The sequence below is a fragment of the Octodon degus genome, unplaced genomic scaffold (assembly GCF_000260255.1).
Source record: "Octodon degus isolate 3935 unplaced genomic scaffold, OctDeg1.0 scaffold00009, whole genome shotgun sequence".
Lineage (NCBI taxonomy): Eukaryota > Metazoa > Chordata > Mammalia > Rodentia > Octodontidae > Octodon > Octodon degus.
The window spans coordinates 14,741,893-14,754,586 of NW_004524585.1; the positions used below are offsets into that span (position 1 = coordinate 14,741,893).

At 36.5% G+C, this 12,694-nt stretch overlaps 1 protein-coding gene across 1 annotated transcript in view; it reads right to left on the reverse strand.

Annotated features, from left to right (window-relative positions):
• Positions 1–12,694, reverse strand: part of Man2a1 (mannosidase alpha class 2A member 1) — a 173,520-nt gene that overhangs the window by 80,840 nt on the left and 79,986 nt on the right. Inside the window, exons 10-12 of the mRNA XM_004625404.3 lie at positions 11,944–12,126; positions 8,534–8,648; positions 7,329–7,396 (exon numbers count right to left, since the gene is read on the reverse strand). Coding sequence (XP_004625461.1) covers positions 7,329–7,396; positions 8,534–8,648; positions 11,944–12,126 — 366 coding nt within the window. The remainder of the gene's footprint in view (positions 1–7,328; positions 7,397–8,533; positions 8,649–11,943; positions 12,127–12,694) is intronic.

Below are 12,694 nucleotides of genomic sequence, written 5' to 3' on the forward strand. Positions count from 1 at the left end.
AGAGAATAGCAATTCACGTAATAAGTTAATTAAGTAAAAAGTTCGGGTAGAAAGGGAAAAACAGAAAATTCATATTTCATTTGCTTTATTGTGATAGGTGCTGACACAGGGTCTATTTAGTTTAGTATGGCCTTGAACTCACTATGTAGCTGAGGCTGGCCTCGAACTTATAACAATACTCCTGCCTCTGTCCCCTTGGTGCTAGGATCATAGGCATGCCCACCTGACATAGAAATAGAAACAAAAAAATTTAAAAAGGAATTGCTACCAATTTTTGCTAACAGCCTTAGAAAGTAGCAGAACTTCTGTTCTCTTTTCTAATTGACAGAGTACCAAAATTTTAAATCCTTAAGGGTAAACATTATGAAAATGAAGATTTCTCCACATTTGCTTCTAGAAACCTATGAGCTGTCTCTAGGTATTTCAGTTTATTACTAATCAGCAAATGATCACATTTTTAGTCCAGTTCAACCAGTGCTAGAATTGATAGATGTCCTACATTGCAGAACTAGGTTGAATATCAAACCAAGAGTTTGGTATTCCTATGACTGGCTTTTTCTACATTTTCATCTGAGCTACAATAGGAAACTAAGTCAGCCTCAGGGTCTGTAGTCAGCCATCATATAAAATGGAATATAGGTGTTGTTTTTTTCTAAATCAATGTGAACTGAAATAGTATTTAATGAATTAATACTCATCATACCTGGTATCATAAAGCACACAGAATTGATAAGGGTAAGGAGAAAATTAGAGGGGAAAAATGCACACTTTCCTCCACACTTCTTGCCCAAAAGGCTCTTATTTCCCTGTGAAATTAGGGAAATGTAAGCCTATAAATGATTAAAGTAACAAACAGCAAATAATCATGGCTACCAACGCAGGATCGCTGCAGAACTACCTTAAAACATTAGTGAATGCAAATAATTTCCCTTAGAGATTTCTATTTCATGAATTATTCTATTCAATCTTTGGGTAAAGTACTCTTTCTACAAATATCTAACACATTGCAGACAAGATGGTACACATTCATAGACAATTAGAGAACTGGTTGAACTATAACTTTAAAAAGTGGAAATTAATAAAACAATGTATATAGCTAAAATACTGGTGAAAATATACAAACACCTTTTACAAGCAATTGATGCTTAAACAGGAAAACATTACACAGAAGAGCTTAGGAACTCATACCAACATCCAATATAAATCTATAAATACACTGTGCTATCAATGCCCACGTAGATCCAGACTACCTTAGTTCAGTTTTTGTGTTTCTAAGAGTCCTCAGCACTATGTTAGCAACTTCTGATCAAAAGAAAATTTCCAAACCAACTTTAAAAGCCAAAAAGATATTTCAAATGTTATGAGAGTTTAAAAAAACTCTGTGGAGGCTCCGTGGTGTCAAATCTTAGTCATACCATGTTTTCTATTACTGCCCTGAATTCCCTTAGTATAATTTTAAAATACAGCCCACTGTCTCCAAGAAAGACAACCCTTAGTCTAACTGATGCCCAGAACACTTGTCTTTTTGCTAAGCAATATGAAGGCAATGTCTGAGTACTTTTCAGAATAAGACTGGAGCTTTAAAACATTATAATCCACGAAGAATAAGCACAATTACCATTCCATCAAACATGAGACAAGTTCCACTTGGAACTCTAGAGCTCTTCTCATCAGATGACAGACCTAACTGTATTAGATATATTCTCAGATATATTCTTGCTTTGTACAAAAATATTTAATGATATAGCAGATTTAAAAATCATTTGAAGCCTAACATTCCATTATGCTAGTAATAATGCCAGAAAAACTTAAAATAACAGCATTTAAAAAAAAAATAGAGAACAGGCAATCCTCTATGTATATAACAACAAAAATACCTATGTGTAAAAGCTGATCTCAGGAAGTAACTGCTTCAGCCACCTGGGAGTTCTTGCTGTACCACCTCATTCTGAAGAACCCCCTAGAATGCAATCTTATCAATGTTAATTTTATAAGACTATCAATAATGGTTAGATGAAAACTAAAATTTTTCAGCTCTTCCAATCTGAAAAATGAGTAGTTATACAAATTCAAAGATCTGCTAAACTATTCTTTATTTGTAGTGGTATAATGTTCATTAAGAAGCACTCTTCATACAACTTCCAAATACTGAAGAACTAACTAGGGAGAAGAAACATTAAAGAACTGGGATAAGACACTGTCACACAGAATGTCACATTCTATGTATATCTTGTGCTTGAAGTTCAGTACTCTTCAGTCAATAATTAAAACTATTTCACCAAATCTTTCTGTTGCAACCTTACCACATTGAGTATAATATCATAGGTGATACACAGTAGGACGTAAATGAATGAAATAGTTCCCACCCCCAAGGAGTTCACAGGGTAGTGAGATTGATTTCAGATAATTATACTGACACAAGTAAGCCAACCTCAACTAGTGCTCACATGAGTAAGTTATTTTGGACATCATTAAGATGAGCTGACAGGTGAGACCTTTATCAGATGCTTAGGTCACAAAGACTTTCCTTTGTTAAGAGATTAATGCCACTGTCACTGAAGAGAGTTAGTCACCTTGTGAGTAGGTCATGATACAGGGATGAGTGACCCTCTCCCCACTCAGGATGTCCTACTGTGCCACTTCCCCCATGAGATGACAACCACCAGGCCCTCGCCACATGCCAACCCGTACCCATCACTGACATTCAGGCTCCAAACCACGGGCCAACTAAATGTGTTCCTTATCAATCAACCAACCAGGCCAGCATCATATTACAGCAACATACATGAAGTAAGATAAAAATGCTAATCAAAAGTTAGATTCTTCAGATTTATAGAAGTTATCATTTGATTAGGTACTTCGTGGCATTTCAAATTATTACACCTTAAAGAAAAAGATTCTTTGGAAACTATCAGTCCACAAGGGTTCCTAGTCTATGTTACGGCAAAGTTTATTCCTGTCCTTCCTGAACAGATGGAATATTGAAAAAAGGACTATTTTCTTTTCCTGTCTTAGATTTTTACTCGGCACCATCCAAGTCCCTAATTTTGCAAATCTTTATATTAAGGAGTTTGGGGGGGTTTTACCAAAAAGATTAGGAATGCAGAGAACCATCTTTTTTATTTTGGAGGAGCACTTAAACTAGACAACTTATCACATATTCAAGGTAGCCTAATTTTAACTCTTACTTGTACCTGCATTTGACACAAAAGCTATGAATTCACACACTGGGTAGCTGACATATCCTTGTGAACTAAATTAAGCACATGGATATATACAAATGTCATTTGCAGCAGATTAGATATATTTTTAAATACATTCTGTTACTTTATACCTATAAGTAATGTTACCAACAGCATGATCAAATTCATTTACATGTATTATTTAAATTATTTGAGTTCAGATCAGTATTTCTTGATCTTTTATCAAATCCTCAGACTCTTTCTGACATTCATTTTCTAATCATCCCCATATAATTTTAATACCATACATACACTGGTGTATCCTCTCTCTGTGTTTTACATATTAACAGGTAGGAGATATTTTTAAAATCTGCCAAAACCAATTTTCACCCTCCTGCCAGGGTATCTTCCCCACTGGGAATGCACGGTGGGGAAGATGAGTCATTTGTAACTCAGATAGGATCCACGCCTAGTATGAAAGTGAACTGGGCCTTCCTACACTAGGGAAGGTTCATGAAGAACACGAAAGCTGGGGGAGTGGCACAGCCCCCGCAGAGTGAGCACAAGGCCAGGGTTTATCGAGCGCCCTGCTCCGCGTTATGACAAAGTTCTAAACCACAATTCAGAAACGTCCCATTTGAAGACTGAGAATGGCAATTATTTAACTTACACTCCTACAAAATAAAACCATCAAATTCTTCCATTTTAAAGGGCACCATCATTCCCCTACTAAGCACTGACTTTATTGAGAGGAGTATCTAAGATAGTTTGGGGCTAACAAGTAAAACACAGACTTAAAGTCAAATATAGAAGTCATTCTATTCATGAAGCTCTCCAGTGCAAAAATGGATAATAAATGCAAAAAGAATCAGATACTCAGCAGTATTCCCAATTTACCTGACCATGCAAAAGAGCATTAACATTGGACAGACAAATATTCTAATTTTAGTTTGGATAACTGTATTGTCAATTTCTGCTGGTCTTTTGAAAGGAATAGTTAATGTTTAATTTTTTTTAACTCTTGATTTTTTTTCTGCCTCTTTTGAATTTCTTATAACTTCTTCATTATTGTTTCATTTTGTTTCTTTATTTTTTTTTTTCTTTGCGGAACTGGGGCTTGAACTCAGGCCCTTGCACTTGCCAGGAAAGCACTTATTCTACTGAGCCATCTCCCTGGCCCCTTGTTTGGTTTCTTTAAATGAATCTTACACATTTATATCTGGTAATCTGAACAACTAATTTGAAGATAGCATCATATAATACTGTAACCATTGCTGTTTTTCTTTAATCACTATTTTGTATTCTTCAAAAATAAAAAATAAAAATTTAAAAAAAGAAAACTACTGCTTAGGCAAGTGCAGGGGCCATGGTTTGATTCTCAACACCACATGCCATGCTGGCCCTGCCTCTGGGTGCACTGAGCTGGCCACTGAGACCTGGCATGGTAGCATAGGACTGTAATCCCAGCACTGGGGAAGCTGAAAACAGGAAGATCACTGTGAGTCCAAACTGCACAGTGAGACCCTGTACCAAATACATAAACTTAAAAATAACAAAGGAAAATATTCCAAGGAACTAACAGTGAGAGAAAGAACATTATTCAACTAACAGTTTAAAAGAAGTATCAGAAAGTAATCATTTTACTAACAACTTCAAAAATCCATTTATATTTACTTATAATTAACATTCCTCAATATTACCGTTCAAAATGTTTTTCTTCTTTATTTTACTTAGATCTCATAATTTTCCTCATGTAGCACAAGTAAGGCTAAATTATCAATTACTGCTGGCTAAGATTTGCAAAGTAAAGGAAGAAGAGAAACCAAATGAACTACAATGAGGAATTACCTGCCTAGTGCACCCGCGAATTGTGAAAAACCGTTAATTTTATTTTATTTTATATTTATTTATTTATTTATTTATTTATTTATTTATTTGGTGGAACCAGGAATTGAACTCAGGCCCTTGTGCTTACGAGGCAAGCACTTATTCTACTGAGCCTTCTCCCCAGTCCCCGTTAATTTTAGATATGGTCAGAAAAAATACTTCTTTATGCCTACTTTATAGTTAAACCCTAAATATGCTATGTCTCTCACAGTTGCATAACTTAATTTGATAAAATACTATAGTACTAGTCTTAGAAGATGGACAGCATTGGGGCAGTATCTTAGAGCTTTAACAATTTTTTTTAAAAAATGTATTTGGTACAAGGTCTCACTACGCAGCTCAGACTCCTAGTGACCCACCTGTTTTCAGCCTCCCCAGCGCTGAGATTACAGGCATGTATCATCATACCTGGATTCTGTCACCAGCTTAGCGTGCCTTACAGTGGGGCTGGCATGGCATGTGGTACTGGGGACCAAACCCCGATCCCTGCACTTACCTGAGCAGGTACTTAGGTGCTTAGTCCACTGAGCTAGGTATCTTAAAGCTTTAAGAAGAACCAGAAAATACTGCACATAGCAGTGCACACTACAGCCCGTTAGATACAGGAATGCTGGTGCACCTGCCCGAGATGGTCATAGGTCAGCAACCAATCAGCAGCAAGGAGAACCGAATCACACTCGGACTGGCTGCTTGTGAACCTCCCTGGACTGGCTGCCCGTGAACCTCCCTCCAAACAACAACTGCAGAGGATGTCTGTGGCTTCCACCCAACTGTGGCATTTCTGCAAACAATTATTCATTAAGTTCTAAGAAGAAATCCAAAAAACCAAGGCTGCAAACTCTGAACTGCGACTTCCCAGGGTACACTGTGATCTCTCCCTCCCGCTCACCTTAACTTGCATCCAGAGGGGGAGTAATGGTTGGGAAAGGGAAGTAAACCACTTAGGCAAGTATCTGCTCTTCTAAAGAAGGCAAAATCTTTCTCCACCAAAACAAACAAACAAAAAAGTAATAGGATGATCATGACTAAAGCCAAATATACTTATTGACACCACTGTATATTAAGGATATAATATTTAAGAAACAGGTTTTATAACTCAAAATGTATTTAATTTACTTACTTTGAAGGAAAAAAATTATAATTTTATAGTTGAAATTTTTTCAGGGTCATCATCCTTTCATTCTATGACTTTACAATCACTTTTAAGAAGCCAGTAATGTTGCTGATAAATTTAATACTATTAAAACATAAGTTGTATGTCTTCAGGCCCTACTTACTGAAGAAATTTGGACAACTAAGCCTTTCATTTCTAGTTAACCAAAATATCAACTTCATTAATAACTGCACACTTTCTAATGTGTTTATTCTTTATTTTTAAATAATTTTAATAAAATATAATAGGTTAAAAAGAAATTACTTTACCCTTCAGTTTATAATGAGTGTTACAGATTTCTCAACTAAGACAACAAAAAGTTGAATTACAAAACTACACTTCATGTCTGAGTCCACTGGGTAATGAATGATTGATATTTAAAGACTCAAAACTGGTAACAGGATGATTAAGAATTAACAAAAGAGAAAGTCACCAATTATATATCCTAGCTTTTGGTCAATAAACACCTTTCCCATGTACTTCAGTATAAACCAACAGCAATAAAACAAGCCAGTAAGATGACAGCTATCTAGTGAACAATTTATAGCAGAAACACTCATTTTCTAAAAGTAATTAACTTTCTTCAATTTAAGAAACATAATCAAGGATTAATGAAAAGCAGGTAACTACATAAAGGGTTAACCAAAAAAGAATATAATCTAAAGGTGATCGACATTATAAAGACAAGAGAATTTTTCCTCATGAAGCATATATTTACTATTCCATATCTTATTATTTATGGAAAATACTTAATAATTAACTCAGTAATCAATATACCAAGCACTATTTAGCAATTAGCATTAAACTAGACAATACTGTATAATAAAATCTATTCAGAAAATGTTTAACTAAAATAAATTAAGTGAAATACTGCCTCAAAATTTATGAAAACTAGGGGCCGGGGAGATGGTTCAGTGGAATAAGCGATTCTCTGGCAAGTGCAAGGGCCTGAGTTCAATCCCCGATTCTGAAAAAAAAGAAAAAAAAAAAAAAAGAAAGAAAGAAAGAAAAAAAAGAAAGAAAAGAAAACTAAAGACCAGAACCATGTAAATCAAACTAGGTAAGTTGGAATAGTAGTAAAAAATTTATGAGAAATTATAAATTACCTTGGCTTCTTACTCAGCTGTATTATGGTTTTTTGTGGCAGAGAATCTTGTGATTTTTGTTTCAAATCCTATAAAAAAGAACAATATTTTTTTATTTTACATTTAAAATTAAATATCAAAACTGGCTATGTAATTTTACCCCACAAAAATTTTGCAAAGCGTACATAAGAAAAAAGTAATATTTTTCCAGCTACATAAAATACTTCCAAATTCAAAACAAATATTCTTGTGTGTATTTGTGTGTCCATGAGTGGGCTCAGACTTCAAACACAACACGCCCCTAGGGCTGCAGTTCGTAACAGTTACTCCACTCAGGAATCAAATAACTCAAGGTTCTAGCAACAATTCTGCAAAAAGCTTGGCTATTTTTTATTTCATACTGTATGTTTCATATCTTTAAGAAACATGCAATGAATTTATGCTTTTACTGTCACATGAAAATGCCTGTGATTTAAGTGCCAGCCTGCAAAATCATTGAAAAGCACATCTGATTCTAGGTGTACAAATTCAAGTTATAGATGAAATCACAAAATCTAAGACTTGGAACCAATTCTAATGACAAGTTCCAAATGAAAAATATCAGAGTGGCCCAGTGAAATGGAGCCCAGAGCGGAATCAGCCTCCCTAAGTGCGTTCCTTGGCGCACAACAGTGCATTCTATGTTTCAGGCACTTCCTGTTCAATCAGCTCTTGCAATCCTAAGGGTAACACCAGGCAAGACGCATACCAGCACCTATAAGTGAAGGAGGGCCCAGGTACTAAGTAACCTCTTCAGGGCCCCTCGACTCTGGGGCAGGCTGTACTAATATTCTCACCATTCCTTTCACATGATTCCATGAACTTACTCTGAAACCAGAAGGCCATCAAAGGTGGAGCAAGAACAGATTCAGGATTTACAAAAATTCAAATATCACGAAGTTTCTAAATAAAACCAACAGAATAATCATAATGCCTAATTGCCTTACAATATTCTGTAAGTTCTTTTACTTTTCATGCTAAGATTTAATCAGAAGACACAAACCTGAAATCATGTGTAGACACACTAAAAAAGAATATATATAATTTATACAAAGTAAGACAAATTCTTTCAAATAGTTTATAAAGTAGTAATTATGTATCAATCTCTCTATTAAGCTTGTTACTCCCTTTTCAAACCCCAAAACGAAACAATGACACACATTTATGATATATAGAGATTAACTAACCATCTCCAGGAAAGAATCAGAAGAGTGAGACTCATACATGAGCTTGTCCTTCAAAATAAGAAGAAATGCAGAATCACCAATTATTTTCTCCAAGCCAAGTAATGAGTGAAAAAGTCTGTAAACCAAAAAATGTATTATTAGTCTGAGAACCTAGAAACCAGTATACAATATTTCAGTTTTTAACTTGTGATCAAACCACTTACATTTTATAATCAGAAAGTAAAACCTATAATTAATTTTTCACAAACTGGATCTTTTCTCACCAAAACAAAGACTTGGGGGAGAAAAAAAAAAAAGGGTTGATCAGAAAATTTCACTGACAAGGACTCATTTAAGATGGAAAACTTTTGAACACACCTGAAGCACAGTAACTTATTCAAACCACTTATACTCTACAAATATCATACCAAATAACAAAAATATTAAGTATGATCAACCCAAGACTACTGTTATGTGTGAGGAACCAAACAGATGCTTAAGAATCTTCACTACCATCTCTGTAATACATCAGTACACCACCAGCCATTAATGAATCACTACATGGTATGAAATACAGTCACTTGCTTGAAGCTTACCCCCCCACACACACATACACCAGTGCAATTATGCCTCATTAAAGCTTTAGAGACAGGGTATTCTTAAGGAAATTGGTAAGGAAGAAATTCTGCAAAGAAATGTCACTAATTGAGCCAATGAGATAGCTCAGTGGCCTAACGCACCTGCCTAGTCAAGCTTAGATAAGAGCAGGGACTGCGGTTCGATCCCTGGCACCACATGCTGGTTTGATCCCTGGCACCACATGCCAGCACTACATGCCATGCCAGCCCCGCCTCCAGGGCAGGCTGAGCCAGACACAAAAAATAAAGTAAGAAATGTCACTAATCATGTTTCAACCAACCAGCAGAATGACTCTATTGTGCTCAAAGGTAGTTATATCACTTTCGCCAATACAGGAAGCAACTTGGGATCTATTCCTTAAAGATACTTTCACCCTCATATAAAAACAACAAATACCTATAGAATTAAAAATACTACTTTATGAAGAGATTAAGAGTTCTCTGAAACATGTACATGAGATCATGACCAATAAGTTCAGAAATACATTTCAAATAAAATCTGTAAGGATAGCACTAAGATCTCATGGACTTGGGTTCATGCACCACCCAGCAACACTTCTCAGTCTGTCTAGATGCTTTCTAAGGGTAATGTGTTCTCATCAGACTAAAAGACCTTCTGAATGAATGAACACAGTTCAGTAGTTCAGTTATGGCAATAACTCTTTCAGCCCAACTCTGTTTCTGCCTGGTAGCCTCAACCTGCAGAATAAAGGTCATGTTCTCCAAAACCTAACACCATACATGCGTCACAGTGTATTAAAGAGTCTCAATTTGATGGAGGGAAAGCCACAAGTCAATGTTTACATCCTGTGAACAAATACGCTGTCTGCAAAGGCATTAAAAACTAAGGCGGGGCATTTCCCAAATGCTTTCTTAGAACGTATAACGCTGCTCTGTTGAAAGCAAGCAAACAAATAGTATGATAAAATAAGTTTGAGAAACGCCTGGTACCACACAATTTTCAACATTTAAACATCTCATCTACGTACGATTCCTCAGAGCCTCACTGTTCCTAAAGCGCACTCATCCCATCAACGTCTCACACAGTTCAGGGGGAAATCCTCACGGGAATCACAGCTTTCCAGGCTGCTGTCACGGCTGTTGTTTACACACATGGCACTGCATCTGTCATTCAATAGCTCGCTATGTATGTTAGAAACCTCAGGCTCACCTCTTGGCCAGTTTTACCTTCCACCATGAATTACAATTCAGGAATAACTGGCAGAATCCCAAGCCAGTTATTCTGTGCCTGAACTCTACATAACTGTTTCTCCTACTCTCCACAAGTCCCGTTACCCAACTAAAGCCTAATGTACTTTTTTTCTTCATACCATGATTAAAATTAGCCTCCAAATGTGCCACAGAGCATGCTTCTTATCCATTTATAGTTACAGAAACATTCCATTAACTGTTCAAAGCATGATTCTCAAAGAGTCACCCTAGAACAGCAGCACAAAAAGCTAGAAGGTACTGAACGGACTCCGACATTGAGCAACTGTCATATCTGACTTGGTTAGCTGCAGAATTCACATGACATAAAAAAGAGCAGGATAAGATTTATTCTCTTTGGGGGTGCTATCACCAGCAACCAAATGCAATCCCTAACTCATACACTTGTTCTCAGAGACATTTCTGTCAGCGTCTGAATGAACAGTAGCCAATAGTACAAACAGAAGAGCCAAGGTTAGCTGCCTCTTTTTATAATTCTGCAACCTATGTTTTGAAATTTCCTCCTTAAAATGTCTGTGTTAATGAGGCAATAATCGTTTATGACTTTTCCACTGAAGTATGAAGCGCCTGTAGAGCAAATTTACAAATGTCAAGTACAATTTGAGAATTACTATGTCTTTTCTTTCTCCCTAACATGCAATTCTGGATGGGGCTGTGTTTATAAGCTAAGAGCAATACAAAACATTTTGAAGAACTATAAGCCTCCCAAGAAGGTCATGAGACAGAAAATGTTCTGTAGAAAAATTTCAGTGACCTGTACCAAAATCTCTTTATTATGGGAGCCAGAGAAAGCAAACACGCAGCTTAAGAGAATGACTTCTCCATGTCCTATGCCCCAGTCTGATGCTAAGAACCTACTTCTAACCTCGCAATCAATCAAAAAAGCAGGAGCATGGAGCAAGAAAAACATGAAGAATCTGACCATACTTTCAAAAATGCTGTGTGATCTAACTAACGAGTTTTCTACCTCGAGTCCAGCATAACCTCAAAAGATAGAATGTAGTGGGGAAATTTTATCTGCCACAAGAAGACTGAAGATACTCAAGATACTACATTGAATATATTTCTGGAGGAGTCAACTTAAGTAATGTGAATGTCTTTTCTTATTCCTAGAAAATTAATAAAATATTATAATTAAAAACTTAACATGTTATAATTAATAATATCCAGTTATGAGTCAATTCTTTAATGCTGATTTTATATGCTTTATATACTTTTCATATACAGGATCAGTTATAATAAAGCAATCCACTTTTTTTTTTTTTATGAATTTAGGACAGGGTGTACAGAGTGTACAGGGTCTTACTACATAGATCGGACTTGTAGTGATCTGTCCGTGTTCAGTCTACAAAGTGCTAAGATTACAGGTGCGTACCAACACACCCAGTCTCAATTGTCCTCTCATTGTACCCCAGGGGTGGGGCTGGCATGGCAGGCCTGGGGATTGAATCCCCTGGCCCTGAGCCTGCATGCAGGTGCTTTAATCCGCTGAGCTATTTGGCCGGCCTTAGGACTCAAATTTTAAAACAATTTTTAAATACCATGTTCCTCTGATGACATTACCTGTTCCCATAATCCACAACTACCCAATCTTTCGCAGTTCCTGTGATGGCATCATGATGTTGGAACAATCCCAAATTCCTCCTTGCTTCTGTCAGGGCTGTGTAATACGGTGATGAAAGAAATTTATGTATCCTGTGTTTCTGAGCTTGTTTCAGCGCGAAATAGTAAAGAATTTCAGCAGCCCTAATTATATAAAACAATTATTAATTTTTCTTTCAGAACCAATATGTTAGCTTATAATCTAAAAAGTATGACACTAATACTTTGAAAATAGCTCTTAAGCAATCCAAAATTTCCACACAGCTTATACAAAACACACTGTACCAAAAATGTCCATAAAACCATCAAAGGTATTTATCCAATGTATTTAAGCTGTCAATCATCAAAGAACATCATGTTTGCACTGCTACTGGGTAGGTGTCCTTGTTCCAAATGGTCATGGAAAGAAGCCAGCAAGACAGACCTCACAGTGGGAAAAATAAAACCTCAAGAAAGCAATAAGAAAGGGGGAAGTGAGTCTGTCCTTCCTGCTGTCCAAGGCCAACAGAAACACGCAGGCCAGACATCAGCAGAAGCCCATTTCTGCTCACGTATGCCCTAAGAGGACAGATGCCCATGACACACAAACTTAGAAGGAGACACAGAGAGAACAGGAGAGAGGCAGACAAGAAAGCTAAACAGCAGCTCAGGGACAAGCATCAGGGTCCATTGGGCATGATGCACAACACATATAAGTTTATTAAAAAGCAAC